Genomic DNA, 17,500 nt, shown 5'->3' with positions numbered 1-17,500 from the left:
CGGAGATGTTGTGTCTCGTTGTGGCTGACGTTGTATTCCGTTATTACTGGATGGGAAACATGAAGCCTGTGTGTGTGTGGCCCTCGTTTGGGGGAGAAGAAGTGGACACAGTGACGTCAGGTGGAGTTGGAGGAGCGAACTTGAGGAGGTGCACAGTGCTGGTCTTATAAATAAAGCAAGTTTTACATAACTAAGTGTGTGTATGTGTGTGTACAGTAGGAGTGTGTGTAGATGTGTGTGTGTGTGTGTGAGTGTGTGTGTGTTTATAACACAGTGTGTGACGCTATGCACGGATGTGTCAGGCTGTCTTGCGCTCTGCTTGGTGTCAGCGTTGTGATAATGAGTTCATTTGGAGAGACACCCCTCGGGCCTCTCTAATGAGTCTGTGTGTGGTAGGAGATTACACACAGGTGTGTGTGTGTGTGTGTGTGTGTGTGTGAGTGTGTGTGATTGTTTGTCTGCATCCCTCTGTGTGTGTGTGTGCACATATTTGCATAAGCATCTTGAGTGTGTGTGTGTGTGTGTGTGTGTGTGTGTGTGTGTGCGTGTGTGTGTGTGGGCGCGCACACACACACGTTATTGGGAGTGTGAGGGAATTTTCCATGACGGTGGCCAGGGCGTCTCAGCGTGGTGGGTCTGCGGAGACCAATTAGGCGGGCGGCTGCTGTCGCTGGCCTTATTAAAGCGCCGGTTTCGCCGTGACAGAGCTGCCAGACACCCCAGCGCCTTTCCATAATCATCTCATCAGCGCCGCATCCCAGCCACCGCTCACGCCGCGTTCCCGCCGCTCCCCCTCTCCCGTCGCCCGGCCCACTCCTGTCCACCCCAATGTCCCCCATCCTGCTCACCACACTGTCCCATGCTGTCACCACACAGCTCTGGGCTCTCTGCACAGAGCATACTCACTCATGGCACTGTGCTGTTCACTAGTCCACTGTGTTCAGTCCAGGTGTAGCATTCACTAGTCCACTGTGTTCAGTCCAGGTGTAGCATTCACTAGTCCACTGTGTTCAGTCCAGGTGTAGCATTCACTAGTCCACTGTGTTCAGTCCTGGTGTAGCATTCACTAGTCCACTGTGTTCAGTCCAGGTGTAGCATTCACTAGTCCACTGTGTTCAGTCCAGGTGTAGCATTCACTAGTCCACTGTGTTCAGTCCAGGTGTAGCATTCACTAGTCCACTGTGTTCAGTCCTGGTGTAGCACTCGTGAGTGTTCAGCGCTCACATTGTGTTCACTTGTGCTGTTGTGTTCAGTAGTTTACTGAGTTCACCTGGCTGTTGTGTTCAGTAGTGTACTGAGTTCACTTGTGGTATGATGTTCAGTAGTGTACTGAGTTCACTTGTGGTATGATGTTCAGTAGTGTACTGAGGGCCAGATGTACTAACGCTTTTTCGCCCACTTCAGACGTATTTGTTTCGCAACTAGCGTGTAAAATCATTGCGAGATGTACAAACAGGCCACAATGATGTAAAAGCGCAAACTGCCTGTCGCGGGAGCTGAAAATGGCAGATTGCGTGTTTCATGTCATGCATATGCATTCATGGGAGGATCCAGGGGAAAGTGTGAGTTTAGCGTAAAAAGATGGGAGGGGAAGAGTAAAGAGCGCCTAATAATGTATTCCGCGGTATGTACAAAGACTGCTCCTGAAAGCGCACGTCTATTCTGCGCCTAAATACTTCCGCCTTGTAAAAGCAGGTGTTAATCCAAATTGCAGTTCAATGCGTCAATAAGAGAACCTTTCAAAGACAACAGAATCGCTATTTAGAGCACCAGTTTTGCAAGTCTTTGTAGGCTACTATCAAAAGCAACATTAACTTTCGTTGGCCTTTCGAATGTCTTACTTTCACTTTCACGTCATTCACTTAAACTTTCCTGCTAGATTTGACCAATCTTCCATAGCCTACGTTCACAAGTAGTTTGAGTAGAACTACTGATCTTCATTATCTCCCTGCTTGTTGACATCTTATCATCTATGGTATTATTTCATGATCGCTAAACGTTTGATTCTTTTTAATGTAATCAGTTAACTTCATTCAACTGCGCTTGTAGGCTCTGCCATTCAGTTGTGGACGTTCATAAATTGCGTTTATGGGAGGAGAGAGGCAGAGAAAGGCGCAGTTTACACCAAGGATTGAACGATTGATAAATACGACGGAAGCGTGGGTCTGTCAGCGTTCGCAATCTGCGGTTTGTCCATGACGCTGATAACGTTACGTTCGCAAATGTACATACATCTGGCCCTGTGTTCACTTGTGGTATGATGTTCAGTAGTGTACTGAGTTCACTTGTGCTGTTGTGTTCAGTAGTGTACTGAGTTCACTTGTGCTGTTGTGTTTAGTAGTGTACTGAGTTCACTTGTGGTATGATGTTCAGAGATTCCCTTGTAGTCTGCCCATCACAACAGACGTTCAGCATCACACAGCCCTCACCACATTTACTGTACATAATAATTCCTTACTTACTCACCTTAATACGTAATCCAGCCCAGCAGAATGTGCAGAATATTCTAAATCAAGCCCAACAATTGTATTTGCATCTTACGTCACAGCTGGCCCAAGGCTTTACTGTACACGTTAGTCTGCAGACAGCATGGCGGTCAGTACATCACAGCTGGCCCAAGGCTTTACTGTACACGTTAGTCTGCAGACTGCATGGCGGTCAGTACATCACAGCTGGCCCAAGGCTTTACTGTACGCGTTAGTCTGCAGACACCATGACGGTCAGTCCTTGGTGACTTTTCTGCCGCTCACCAACCGCCTGCTTCGGTGTTCAGGTCCGAGGACATCCAGCTCAACACAGCATTCATTCTGTCCATTAACAGTGGGGATTGTGCTGGACCTTTCTCCAGTGGTGTCACCAGTGTGTCTTTGTCCGGCTGAAAGGCCCCTGGCTGTGGTGGGCCCCGGCTGGGATGGCTTTAACTGCCCCCTGCCTCCCTATGTGGGCACTCCATTCATGTCTGTTTCAATCAGGGCCGGGCAGAAAGACTCTCATTTTGGCTTTTATGCGGCGGCTGAATGGAACACATTGAAAGAGAGAGTGCACTTTTGAAGAGGGGCCAGGTGTGCTGGTCAGGAAGAACCGGAGCCATGAAGTGTGTGTGAGTGTGTGTGAGTGTGTGTGTGTGTGTGTGTGTGTGTGTGTGTGTGTGTGTGTGTGTGTGTGTGTGGTGTGTGCTAGAGGTAACGGGGTGGGGGAGGGGCGCTGATTCCTCGTTGACCTATGCTCCCCTCCCCAGCGATCACACCCCCCCCCCCCTCCCCCATCCCTCCATCCCTCCCCCAATCAGGAGGCTCTTTGTGCGGCTGGGCGGCAGTCATCACCTGCAGCTGAAATTAATAAGCAGGGTTAAATAGCAGCCATTTCCCTCCTTCAAAGGGCTCGGAGCGCCGCGCGAACGCCCAATAAACTCACACCCACTCATGTATAATTCAAGTCCCATTCGGAGGAGCACATGCACCCACTCCGCCGCTCGAGAAGACGGAAGAAAGAGGGAGGGAAAAAAGGAGAGAGGGAAAGAAAGTCTAAGCCGATTTTCAAATTCAGAAAAGCCCTTTTAAATCTAATCCCTATGCAAGATTTCGCCCCGTTTTTTACTGCCACTTTTAATGAATAGATGTCCAATAAGAGCTTTTATTGTCTTAGCATATGTTGCTTTTATTAGGTGAAAATAATTACGTTCCCCGGATCACCTCGGAAGTCCTCTCTGAAGATAAAAATGAGATAGTTTCACAGTGGCTGCACAAGTCCTTCTGAGGCGCTCGTTTTCCCCTTGGGTGCTTCATGTCCTAACCCCCTCCTCCCTTTCTCTCCTCTCCTTTCTTCTCCTCTCCCCTCCTCTCTTCTCCACTACCCTCCTCCCTTTCTCTCCTCTCCTCTCCTCTCTTCTCCCCTCCTCTCTTCTCCACTACCCTCCTCCCTTTCTCTTCCCTCTTTTCCTCTCCTCTCCTCTCCTCTCTTCTCCCCTCCTCTCTTCTCCACTACCCTCCTCCCTTTCTCTCCTCTCCTCTCCTCTCTTCTCCCCTCCCCTCTTCTCCACTACCCTCCTCCCTTTCTCTCCTCTCCTCTCTTCTCCCCTCCTCTCTTCTCCACTACCATCCTCCCTTTCTCCCCTCCTCTCTTCTCCACTACCATCCTCCCTTTCTCCCCTCCTCTCTTCTCCACTACCCTCCTCCCTTTCTCTCCTCTCCTCTCCTCTCTTCTCCCCTCCTCTCTTCTCCACTACCATCCTCCCTTTCTCCCCTCCTCTCTTCTCCACTACCATCCTCCCTTTCTCCCCTCCTCTCTTCTCCACTACCCTCCTCCCTTTCTCTTCCCTCTTTTCCCCTCCTCTCCTCTTCTGCCTGGCCCCCTCCCCACTCTCTTGCCTGCATCCTTCATCACTCCTCACTTCCGCACACCACACACACACACACACACACACACACACACACACACACACGCACACACACATCACATACATGATTGTCCCCTCCCTCTGTTTTCATCCTACATTGAAGTGTGACAGGAGGCTCTTGAAGATTGACACGCACTTGATCTTATCAGTGTGTGTGTGTGTGTGTGTGCGTGTGTGTGTGTGTGTGTGTGTGTGTGTGTGTGTGTGTGTGTGTGTGTGTGTGTGTGTGTGTGTGTGTGTGTGTGTGTGTGTGTGTGTGGGTGGGACAGAGGGGGGATGGTGTGGGCCGCGTGACTGATGAGTGATTGCCACTTGAACGTTGTTTATTCCCCTCTGTGCTCCATCTCTCTGGCCTGCTCTCCCTCCCCTTCCAGCAGCACAGCTCACACCCGCAGCCTGGACACTGTCCCCTGACCTGTCCAGTGTCCCCCTCCGCAGTCAGTGCTCTGTGTTCCCAGTCATGCCTTTGTTGTGACAGCCTTCTCTGTGTCCCCTCTGTCAGTGCTGGGCAGTTGCTTCAGTCTGGTTTCCCCCTGTGTGTCAGTCCTGGGGCCCAACACACACACACACACACACACACACACACACACACACACACACACACACACACACACACACTGTCAGGTGAAGGTCCTGTGTCCTCAGTCACACTCCTTTGTCCTCTCTTTCATGATCCACTCTTAATGTCTCACACACACACACACACACACACACACACACACACACACACACACACACACACACACACACACATACACACACACACACACACACCTGCCTCATCCTCCTCTGAGTGGGGTGGGTAGGCAATTGGGGCCTGAGTAGCTCGTGCGCTACACCTTTGAACACCCCATTATTACTCACCCTTGAAAGAGCAGAAATGGTTTCTTGCAGAGGGAATGGGCCGAACATGCTCACACACACACACGCACACACACACACACACACACACACACACACACACACACACACACAGTCACACACCTGCACGGCGCCGTCGTTTCCCGGTAATGTGGCTCAGGGGGAAAGCGGCTGCGTTCCCTCCACCGCCGCGCTGCGCTGCGCTCCCCCTCGCCGCAGGGAGCCGTCTCCCGCCACCAGCCCCTCCGCCACCATGACGACGCCTTTAATGGGATTTAATGCAGATGGAGGGCCGAAGGTCCTGCTGCCGCGCCAGCCCCGATGCCAGAATGAGAGAGTCTTAATCACGACGCTTCATTTACGGCCGTGTCCCCGGCACGCATTCATCACACACACACACACACACACACACACACACACACACACACACACACACACACACACACACACACACTTAATGCTGGGCCACCTGATAGCCATATGTACTGCTGGTCATCAGAGGGAAAGGCTGGGAATGAGAGAAAGAGAGAGAGAGAGGTAAATGTTGGGGGAATGTCTGTGAGATGACCATACAGTGCCATTACAGTAGCTCTAAAGCCACATGAATGGTCATATTGGGCAATGCAGTGGGCAGAAAATTGAAACCAAATCCAGATTAGATCAGTCACCACAGATATGGCACTCTCTGGGCCAGGACAGACCACTAGAATGTGCCCGTGCTCTAGTAAGGAAGCTAAATGCTGTTTGGCCATGAATGAGATGCGTTACCATTCCACACCACAGGGCCTTCAGATGGGGCAGTACTCCATTTTTATTATCTCTCACTCCTCTCTCTCACTCTATATCTCACTCTATCTCTATCTCTATCTCTCTCTCCATATCTCCCTCTCTCTTAGCTATGACTTTCTGTCTTTGTGTGTGCAGATTTGCTGGCCCTGAAGAAACTGCAGTGCCCCCCCCCCCCCCCCCATGTTCTCATCTGGGTCCATGTGCAGTGTGCTGTTTGCTTAGTGTGCCCCCCCCCCCCTCACCTCCTCTGTGCTCATAGGAGGGCTGGGCTTTGCGTTTGCGTTTCACTGGTGGTCAAGCGGGGCCCTCGTGCACCCGAGTGAGAGGCCACAGAGTGCGGGTCCCCCCCAGTTGCATGTGCTTTGCCGCCCATCTCCGTGTGCCAGGGCCCGGCCCCTGTAGAGGCACGGAGGAGGAGGTGGAGGAGGAGGAGGAGGAGGAGGAGGCTCTTTGTGGGCCAAATCCCGTGTGCAGCTGGTTGACTGGGCAGGGAGAATGGCCGAGCGGGGCCTGTTTGTCTGTCGGCCAGGTCAGCGCGCGCAGCTGGCCCACGCACGCTCAGATGGGCTGTCAGCTCGCAAGGCCCGGCCGCCGCTGACTGCTAAGGTACACAAACCAAGGGAGCGAGAGATAGAGAGAGGGAGGGAGAGAGAGGTAGAAGGGGCATGGAGGAGAGAGAGAGGGGAGGAGTGTAAAAGGAGAGAGAGAGGGGAGGAGTGTAAAACTGGCTCTGGTTTGGGGGGACAGCTCTCCTCTGAGAGATCCTCCTCCACCCTCCTCCGTGTGTTCTGGAGAGGCCAAGGGCTTAACTCTTCCCCACCAGATGTACCCCAGTGTGGGCTGAACGAATGACCGCACCGACCTCCACGCAACTCTCTGGAACAGAGCTATGTGGCCGCACAGCTCAGGAGGGACGGAGTTAAAGGTCACGGAGACCCCCAGCTAACCTGCCTGGGACACACAGATGGGCCCTGAGCCTTCACACATATCTACATAACTACATACATTAGTGGCAGTATCTCTCTTTTGGTCATAACTACATACTATAACTACATACTGTACATTAGTGGCAGTATCTCTCTTTTGGTCATAACTACATACTGTACATTAGTGGCAGTATCTCTCTTTTGGTCATAACTACATACTGTACATTAGTGGCAGTATCTCTCTTTTGGTCATAACTACATACTGTACATTAGTGGCAGTATCTCTCTTACATTAGTGGCAGTATCTCTCTTACATTAGTGGCAGTATCTCTCTTTTGGTCATAACTACATACTATAACTACATACTGTACATTAGTGGCAGTATCTCTCTTTTGGTCATAACTACATACTGTACATTAGTGGCAGTATCTCTCTTTTGGTCATAACTACATACTGTACATTAGTGGCAGTATCTCTCTTTTGGTCATAACTACATACTGTACATTAGTGGCAGTATCTCTCTTACATTAGTGGCAGTATCTCTCTTTTGGTCATAACTACATACTATAACTACATACTGTACATTAGTGGCAGTATCTCTCTTTTGGTCATAACTACATACTGTACATTAGTGGCAGTATCTCTCTTTTGGTCATAACTACATACTATACATTAGTGGCAGTATCTATCTTTTGGTCATAACTACGTACTGTACATTAGTGGCAGTATCTCTCTTTTGGTCATAACTACATACTGTACATTAGTGGCAATATCTCTCTTTTGGTCATAACTACATACATTAGTGGCAGTATCTCTCTTTTGTACATAACTACGTACTGTACATTAGTGGCAGTATCTCTCTTTTGGTCAGTAAAAAGCTGTTTGTGCAGTGGGGCTGTTCAGTATTTTGGCTGAGGCTGAGGATGTGCATTTTGTTGTACTGCTTTTATACTAGAGCGTCTTGTTGGCATACTCCCAGATTTCTAGAAGAGATCATGTCTATGACTCAGCATAATATTGATACAGTGTCCAAAACTGTACAACTTGTGACAAATTAGTACAGATGCCATGAGCTACAAAATGAAGGAATTAGTAGACACACGGATGCACTTTTGTTGGATAATGATAGCAAACAAATTACATCAGACAGATCAGGTCTTGTTACAATGATTATTTATTAAATTTAAAATATCTTTAGCACAGATTAAAAATCAGACACTTCCAACTATTACGATCATCATGGATTGAAAATAAACATTCCTTTAAAAAAAAACAATAACAACAGTCTTTTCCACCTTAAAGTCCAACCTCTTGAGCATTCTTCTTCTTTTCATAAATATCTACATTGCAATGCATAGGGCTGAGGCAAATCAGACTGTCATGTATTTTATTCTTTCACAATGTGAGTTGGACAATTGCCATCCTGTGGCTGTTGTTCAGGCTTTAGGTGCCCTATCCCATAATAATAAACACTGGCAAATGAACTTGAGTGCTCATGTGTAAATAATAGTGGTAAGTGCTTTGTAGGAAATAAAATGACACTCTGCCTCTTCTCACTCAGAGGTTTGATTTGGCAGGCGGGGTGTAATTGCAAAATATATTGCCGCTATTGTTTTCAGCCATAGAGGTGGACAGAGTACCTTTACCATGACCTACAGTACAGATACAGATCATTGCAATAAGCTGCTCCACAGGATTTCACTTTTGACCAGAACCTGACCACTAGCAACACAGCTAAACGTCCCTGTGATTTCCTTCCGTACTTTTGCCGCCTCCTCTCCTGCGCTCTGCTCTGTCACTCGCTCATGCTCTGTAAGAGAGAGAGTGTTTGTGTGAGTGTGTGTGTGTGTGTGTGTGTGTGTGTGTGTGTGTGTGTGTGTGTGTGTGTGTGTGTGTGTGTGTGTGTGTGTGTGTGTGTGTGTGTGTGTGTGTGTGTGTGTGTGTGTGTGAGTTTGCGCGGTTTTGCCTCAACCCTGACCGCTAACGCTGCCGTTGGGACAGGTCACCAGTGACATGAGTGAGCGTGCGCTGAGCGCGGTGGGCCAGAGGAAAGCAGGTCACACAGCAGCACAGCCACGACCAAAAAAGGAACTGCAGGATGTGTTGTGTTTGTTTTTCACTTTTTCTTCAACAAACCCTTCTCTGTTTCACTTCAATCTCGTCTATGTTCGTTTCCCCCCCCCCCCCTTTTTTTCCAAAATCACATCTTTTCATATTTTTGTTGTTGTTTTTCTTGATTTTTTAAGTACATGCCATATGAGACTGGGATTATAAAAGTACCTGAAAGAATTTGCTAGAATATCAGCATGCATAGCTGTTTGCTATTTACACGGGTATGTACAGAAATGGGCGGTTTACAGACTCGAACAGCTCTAGTGATATTTACATCTGGAGGGATTAGAGGTGGGGAGGGGAGGAGGGGCGGGGTCATCGGGTCATACAGATGTGTGAGAACTCATCGCATGCATATGGACAGAATGGACAGAACACACAGTCTACAGAAAAATAGAAGAGATAACCGTTAGATCCAATATAACAGGACTGCTCCCCGAGGGCTAAAAAGTATAGCGTAACGCCACTGAGCTACTGCACGTCAACTACACTATGAGCACAGGATGTGTTTGGGATACGTTTCAAATCACCATGGTAACATTTAATCAACCCCACTAGTAAAAGCAACAGCAAGAATTACAGAACACTAGGACCCAGGGGAGGTGTATTTGCTGGTGAATGACATTACTCTGTTCATTCCAAACACCAGACCTTTGGCCAACTGACACACGGCCACCTCCGAGTTAAACTCTCCCATGATCCCCTTGAGTAGCTGACTCCACCAGTCCCTTAATATACGTATGGAACACCTTCACTGGCTTTCTAAACTACTGTATGTCTATTAAGGGGTGGCTGGTCGTGTTGGCCTAAGGTTCTTTACAAACAACAAACCTAGAGAACACAGCTGACACAGAGAAAGTTCTAGAAGTCAATCACAGGTGCTGTACACTCTGTTCATAAATTGAACTCCTATACGTCTTACAACCCCCGTACCTTTACAAGCAAAAAAGAAAATTGCCGACTTCTTTGTGTTTATTGCAAATCAGAATCATTTTTGACTTGGTTTTGAGGTCTCATCTTTGTTTATCTTAATGGCACACAGAAATAGGAAGACATGAATTTATTTATCACCAGGCCATTAAGGTCTGAGAGTTATTATTGCAGATGTTTATTAAAGCTTCACATCTGGGCTTAGAGGAGATCATTGCACTAGTCTGCTCTATGTTTTGCTCTAATCTTCAGTTTTAGGAAGGTGTGTGTTTGTGTGTGTGTGTGTGTACCACTGAGGTGTGTGGGTGTATATGGGTTCATCCGGTGATCCTTTGGCTTTTCACATTATTGGTATTGCTGTAGAATTGCCTATATATTTGTATTTAGAGCAAAGTAAACATAACTCAATGAAACAAAACAACAGGACTGGTAAGGATCCACTAAAAGAAATCTGCAACAGCGTTGCAGCTGCGCGTGACTTGCACCTCCTCTCCTTCCCCTTCCCATAGGACTCAGTGGCTCGTATGTGCCAGGACCTCAGACACCTGGTTCTTCACATGACACATGGCAACCTCCACAAGCTGTACAAAAAATATTTTGGTTGGCAATGTTTTAAAAAAAAATGACAACCAGAGTAATAATAATTATACACAAAACACCAACATCTCCACAGACATTAGCTTTTAAGTAATTTTTTTGTTACCACACACAATAAAGAATAAAACCGTCTACACATATTTGTTGTCATGACTTTTTACAGGTTTGTACAAAGAACACTGGCGCATAGGAAGCCTGCGCCCCCCCACCCCACCCCCTCCGTGCCTCCAGAGCAAGGCATGCTGGGACGGGACAGGCGGGTGATGGATGGCGGTGGCAGTCAGCTCAGCATGTTAATGCCTTATCTCGCCAAGCTTATCGCGCTAAAGGGGGCGTAGGGGTCAAGTGGCGTAGGCTTGAGCTAAATAGCAATAGGATAGGAGGACTGCTCTCTGGGAGTCACTTCAGTAGAGCCCCGGACCCACAGCACAGCACTAGAAACAGCTAAACAGGACAGGAATGGCTCTCATAGCTTAATAAAGTCATCTCACAATTCAGGGTGGGTGTGTGTCTGTGTGTGTGTACGTGTTTTTTGTGTGTGTACAGTATGTGTGTGTACGTGTTTTTTGTGTGTGTACAGTATATGTGTGTGTTTTGTGGGTGTATCTGTGTGTACATGTTTCTTGTGTGTGTGTGTATGTGTTTTGTGTGTGTATCTGTGTGTGTACATGTTCCGTGTGTGTGTGTGTGTGAGGAGTTGTCGATGAGCTGTTTGAGGCGCTGGATGAGTAGTCATTGTTGTTGTGTTTGTGGCGGTGATCAGAAGAGGATTGGCCAGCTCATCTGCGTCCACCGTCTGTGTCTGGCGCGCGGTGGCGATTACACTAATAAAGTCGTGTAAGCCAACAGGCAAAGCCGGGGGGGTTGGGAGGGGGGTTTGGGGCAGCCTATTCAGCCGCCGCACGCGCGTCTACCAGCCGGCAGCTACGGCGCAGCTTAAGAGCATCTCTCTGAGCCTCCAAATCTGCTGCTTGAGGAAGACTAGCTGAGCTTTTTTGCGCCAAAATCGCTTATAAGAAGAGAGAGCTGAGTGGTGGAGAGGGTAGGGGGTTGTCTCGAGAGGGTGGAGGGGTGGGTGGGGGCATTTGGCCGAATGGTAGTGGTGGTAGCGGTGGCAGCGGCACCTCAGAGCCGAAATGACTGCACACCTCCATCAGCCGTGGATTATCTCCAGTCACGCCAGCCTCCCTCCACCCCACCCTGTCACTGCAGCACTAGCGGCTGCATTAGCCTAGCCGCTCACTTCCTGCCACAGTGGAGGGGGCGTGTCCAGTCAGTGGCACACACACACACAAGCAGGACACTACTGCTGTTGGTGCATCCTAATCACAGGGGAGGGGATTTAAAGAGCATAGAAAGTACAGAGGAGAAGAGATGAATGTGTGTGTGTGTGTGTGTGTGTGTGTGTGTGTGTGTGTGTGTGTGTGTGTGTGTGTGTGTGTGTGTGTGTTGTTTGATAGAGATCAATTAATGCACAGGCTCATATCTACACCCAGACGTGTTCCTCTGGGATGAAGAATCCCACACAGCACTCCACTCATAGGGGCGAGTGGAGGGTGTCAGGAGGTGAGGAAGAGGAAGAGGCCACTCTGCACAGCTGTAGTAATGAGGGCTGTTCGGACACGGAGAGGGCCGGTTCATGAGAGAGGGACAGACTAATGACAGCAGGCAAAAGGGACAAGAGTCTTTTATGAACTCTCTCCAACCTCTCTCCCGTAGCTCTGATGAGGTTAATGAGGGAATGAGATCATGCTGCTCTCCCAGCCATTTCACCCAAGAGGCATTTGAGCTTCCTGGTTGGTCTCTGCACAATGTTTGAAAAAGCCAAGAAAGCTCTTCACTGCTGAGCAGGCCCAGGACGGCATTCAGCATTCTCCTTTTCCCTGCTTCCTACTGCAACCCAACGTGGGCCATTGGCAGCCCAGACCCGCTTTAACATTGAACTTCTTTTCTGAACGTTTTATTTCCTTCATGTCTGCTGCTCTGGTAAGCGTGTCCTGAAATAGCATGGGCAGTCTGGGGGCGGTGGGGGGGGGGGGGGTGGACTGGGGCTCCATGGTGGATTGGCCACCCCGAGTGAATGGCCTCTGAGTGCAGATCTGCCCCTTTGTGCCACATAATGCAGCGGCAGCACCAGCGGTGGAGGTGTCCGCCATAGAGGCGCGCGGTGCGACCGCTGTCTGAAAAGGATGACCGAGTGATGCCTGGGCTAATGTGTATTAACTCATCACTGCAATAGCAGCCCGCGCATTCCTGGACAGCCGTCTCTTTTGATGTCCTGTGTATTGAGTCCAGGAGCAAGTGTGCGCTTCAAAAGAGCCCAGCACCTGCCTGCCCGCTGGTCATACACACATGGACTCCACCTCCAGGTAGATAGGAGAGGAGTGCGAGTGAGAGAAATTTGTTCACTGAAAAAAACTTGCAATGGTAGCGATCTTGGCCTTATGCCTGCTGGTTGTGTTTGCAGTGTGTGTGTGTGTGTGTGTTCATCCGAAGTGCGGGCCAGCTTGTGCTGCAGCTGTTTTCTCGGCAGCTCAAATGAGGCGGACGCTTTGTAGCCTGTTCTACCCTCCACCAACAACTCCCCCCACCCGCTTCAGAAAGGCCTGCGTCGGGACTGACCCTCTAAGAGCGTGCCAGGCGAACCCCCCTCCCCCTTCCTCTGCCGGTGGGTAGGTTTGGCAGGCCTCTGTTTTCGCACGCCCGCTCACTTGCTCACGCTCTCACTCTCTCGCCCTGCGCGGCGGCGTCTGAAGATAAAGAGCCGGCCTGTTTTCACCGCACTTCCTATAGAACTCCACTTCACCCCGGAATTCTCCTTGTGAAGTCGTCTGAGCGGCTTTCTGTGCCGAGCGGCAGGGACATGAAAAATGAGCCTTTGAGCGTCTGAGTGCGCCACATGCCATAATTCTCTATGACATCTCTCCTCTCCTCCTCTCCTCTCCCTCCTCCTCTCCTCTCCTCTCCTGCCCAGGCACACTCCAAAAAAGTCTGTTTGGCTTCTCTCAGTAACTCTGTACACAAGCCAATTACAGAGTCACACTACACTGATGGTCAGGACTGAGTGCCTATGTGTGTGTGTGTGTGTGTGTGTTTCTTTGATGGGTGATAACAGCTGTGTGTGTAGTGGTTTGTTAGCTGTCCTACATCAGAGAGCGCTTCATCTCCTCAGAGGAGAGTGAGAGAGTGCGCGGGGACGACTGTATCAGACTGCCCTGTTTTTACAGCGGTCAGCTGATACAGTACATCCCTTACTGTCCTCCTTAGCTATAGTAAGATAGGGCGTTGGTTTAGTGGAGAGGGTGTGTGTGTGTGTGTGTGTGTGTGTGTGTGTGTGTGTGTGAGAGAGAGAGAGAGAAAGAAAAGGAAGGAATGCACAACACGAGCCGAGGTGTGTTAAGAGATCTGCTTTAGACAGTTGGCCAGCCAACAGATTAAGCTGTGATCCCTGAAGTCATTACGTGCTTGTTAAAGGTGAGACGTCACCCCCCACCAGCCCTATGATTGGGCTAGCAGGCGTCAAATCATCAAATCAAACCGCCATTTCACCAGGAAATTACTGGTAAATAACCTGGCGGGACTTTTGCCAAGATAAATATAAGCTTACCATATGTGGCTTATGGTGCTGGCTAATCACTGTGTGTGTGTGTGTGTGTGTGTGTGTGTGTGTGTGTGTGTGTGTGTGGGTACACACATCTCTGTGGGTTTGTGCGTGTGTGTGTGTGTGTGTGTGTGTGTGTGTGTGTGAGAGACCAGAGCGGTCCTTTCTGGCATTGACAGGCAGCCTCCATTGACTCACTGACGTGTGTAAATCCCTTTGACGTGAGATGAAGGGACAGCATTTTGGCAGCCGGCCCCCTCCGTTCTTTATGTGCCGCCCTCAGCCAGAGAGCCAAATACACACACGCACACACGCACGCACACACACATACGCATACACACGTGTTTGTGTGTGTGTGTGTGTGTGCCGACTCGAAACCCACACCACTCACCAAACAAGCTCACAAACACTACCCACACCATGCTGTTTTGGCCAAATCTCTCGTGATTAAACAAAAGCGTTTGGGTTGTAGACGGGGAGAGAAATCAGGATAAAACAAATGTGGCTGTTTATAGTTTGGGCCATGTTGTATTAGTCCAAGTCTAATCCCAGAAACCCAGATTAATTACACAATGCTGCTGCAATTTACAAAAACAATGAAAGAGGGGAAAAAAAGAAAAGCAAACATTTTTAATCATCTGGAGCTTGTGTTTCTCCTACCTCTCCTCTGCTCTTTCTTTTAGTTTTTTTTCCCTCTGGACAAACACTTGCCTACAGATCTACAGACAGCATGCAGGTTTTCTGATGAGTCTTGAACAGGGTTGTGGAGGTATAAATAGTCTATGTACATACATACAAGCACGCACAAACACAGTCACACACCAACACACACACACACACACACACACACACACACACACCAGCTCCAGGATGTGCTCCCTCTGCATTAACTATCTGATGTGTACTGGAGTAGCATGGAGGTCTGACCCCGTGTCTGGACCCTATGCCCAGTACCTCCTCCCATCCCCACCCACGGCGGCTCTCTGCAGGGCTGATGGGGGTCTCAGGATCAGTCTGTCTCCAGCAGAGATGTTCTGGAAAGTTCTAGGCTCGGGTCCTTCAGCAGGTGTCCCTAAGGAGTCCACTCTGCTCCTCTGTGTTGTTCCGTTGCGGTCCACAGCCTCGCAGGTGTTCTCAGTCCGTAACGTCACTCACTCATGTCGCTGTTTCCTGTTGCTTTTTTTGTTTGTTTCCACAGCAACAGGGCGCGGCCACCACCGTCTACTGCGCCGTGGCGCCCGAGCTGGAGGGCCTGGGCGGCATGTACTTCAACAACTGCTTCCGCTGCCACCCGTCGGCCGAGGCCGAGAGCGACGCGTCCGCCCTCAGCCTGTGGGAGCTGAGCCAGAGGCTGGTGGAGGAGGGGGCCGGCGCCCCCCGCATCCTCTAACTGCCTCCGCCCACGCCTCCACCTCAGCAGCCCCCCTCCACCTTCACCCAGCCTGGACCGGGGAGGCCGCCACAGCAGCACCAGACTGGCCCATAACACGAATAACTGCAAGGACTGACCGAGAGGACGCTGCCTTAAGGGGGGGGGGGGGAGAGAGAGTATGACAGGGAGAGAAAGAGAGGGAGGAAGAGAGAAAGAGAGAGGAAGAGTGTATACTGCACTGGACTGTACACAAGAGCTGCCAAAAAAATCTGATGGAATTCATCCACACTCATCCCCGGTCTACAGAAAGTCATCTTTAGAGTCCATCCCATCCCAGAAAAACAAAAAACAAACATTTATCAAACGTGACACCAGTCATTAATCAGGTGGAGCTTAGGGCGTGGGGAGGGGGAGAAAGAGAGAGTGACTGACCATCAGGTCCACCCTCTGCCCCCTCTACAGGAGGCCATTCACTGGTTAGCCCTGGCGTCTCACATCTTCACTAGTTGGCATTCTCTGACGTGTCTTAATCATCAGCAGATTAGCATGCCACCAGCAGCCTACTGATCCCCCTAACACTAGCACAGGGAGCTAACTCCACTCCACTCCACTCCACTCCACTCCACACCTCCTCTCTGATGGAGGTCGTCGACACAGCAAGGGTCATTGGGGAGGAGAAGCCTGATCTAAAACTACTTTCTCAAGTCGGACTTATCTACATCAACATGTCTGCATGTGTTCTAGATAGCTTGGATTAAATGGTGTGCTAATTGTATTTGGACAAATCAGGGAGATAAGAGGGAAAGGGGGTGAACATATGCTTTTAAAGAGCAGTATATACACATATGACAATGTTAAATGGCTAAGAATGAGCCTGTATAGCTTGGCTAGACTGTACATCATTTAAACGCAGCAGTGGGCTAAGTACTGATATCTGGACATCATTTGATAACTGGCCACCCAGAGTCAGTCTAGAGAATAAGGGCTCTCAGATCTACTTTATAAAAGTGCTGTGCTAATGGTACTTACAATGAAGCAGCTCTGCTGAGGTTTACAGGGGCCAAAAGGGCCCATAACAACTCATATGATAAGAGATAGCATGTGTGTGTGTGTGTGTTTGTTTGTTTTCTGGGTACTTTTCCTTCTGAAAATCGTTTTTTCTTTTTTTTTTTACTTTTTTTTTCTCTGTACATTATACATGCTGAGAGAGTTTTTTCACCCTGAAGAAATGCTTGACCAATTAGTTTCGAGTCTTTGTTTGTTTGTTTGTTTATCTGTCGATGTCGTCCCAGTTGGTAGATTTAGTTGGAAGTAGCCGAGAAATCAGCTGAAGGAGAAGGGAGAGGAGTCTGACGCTGATAGTAAGAGAGGTGGGCAACGTTGTTGTTGTTTTTTGTTGTTGTTGTTGTTGTTGTCATTGTCATTGTTTGTTCTCTCGTTCTCTTCTTCTTCGGGGATTTCCTTTGGGAAGGTTGTGCTTTGGGGCAGCCTCGTAGGCCGGGGGGAGAGATCAGCGTTCCAGTGTCATGGTTGTGTTTCTGGAAAGCACAAGAAAAACAAAACAAATCCCATTAAAGTGGCTTTCTCTCACACACAAGCCTCCTGTGTCTCTGGTGTCTTGCATGTGTCTCACCTAATCAGTGCTCATCTGAAATGATCACTCAGTTCACTACAGAAATAAACACACGCACAAAGTCTGAGGCTGAAAAACTACACTCCATTCAGAAATGACATGAACTGTCAGAGCGCACATACACACACACACACACACACACACACACACACACACACACACACACACACACACACGCACACACACAAATACACACACACACTCAGCTGAGCTGAGGCGTGAAGAAAGGCTGGTCCTGTGTGTGCGCTAAACTGTGCTTTGACCGTGACCCGGAACAAGTCCA

The 17,500-nt window shown here is 49.2% G+C and overlaps 1 protein-coding gene across 1 annotated transcript in view; it reads left to right on the top strand.

The window, feature by feature from the left end:
* The window catches only part of wwox (WW domain containing oxidoreductase), a 201,632-nt gene extending 185,877 nt beyond the window's left edge, over positions 1–15,755 (top strand). The window contains exon 9 of the mRNA XM_076265565.1: positions 15,411–15,755. Within this exon, the coding sequence (XP_076121680.1) occupies positions 15,411–15,602 (192 nt within the window). The 3' untranslated portion in view covers positions 15,603–15,755. The remainder of the gene's footprint in view (positions 1–15,410) is intronic.
* The last annotated feature ends 1,745 nt before the right edge of the window (positions 15,756–17,500 follow it).

This window comes from Alosa pseudoharengus, unplaced genomic scaffold, assembly GCF_046254945.1.
Source record: "Alosa pseudoharengus isolate Yale_2024_CS ecotype anadromous, Long Island Sound unplaced genomic scaffold, YU_APseudo_1.1 YU_APseudo_1.1_scf_10, whole genome shotgun sequence".
In the NCBI taxonomy this organism is placed as follows: domain Eukaryota; kingdom Metazoa; phylum Chordata; class Actinopteri; order Clupeiformes; family Clupeidae; genus Alosa; species Alosa pseudoharengus.
This window is presented reverse-complemented; position numbering and strand designations above follow the sequence as displayed.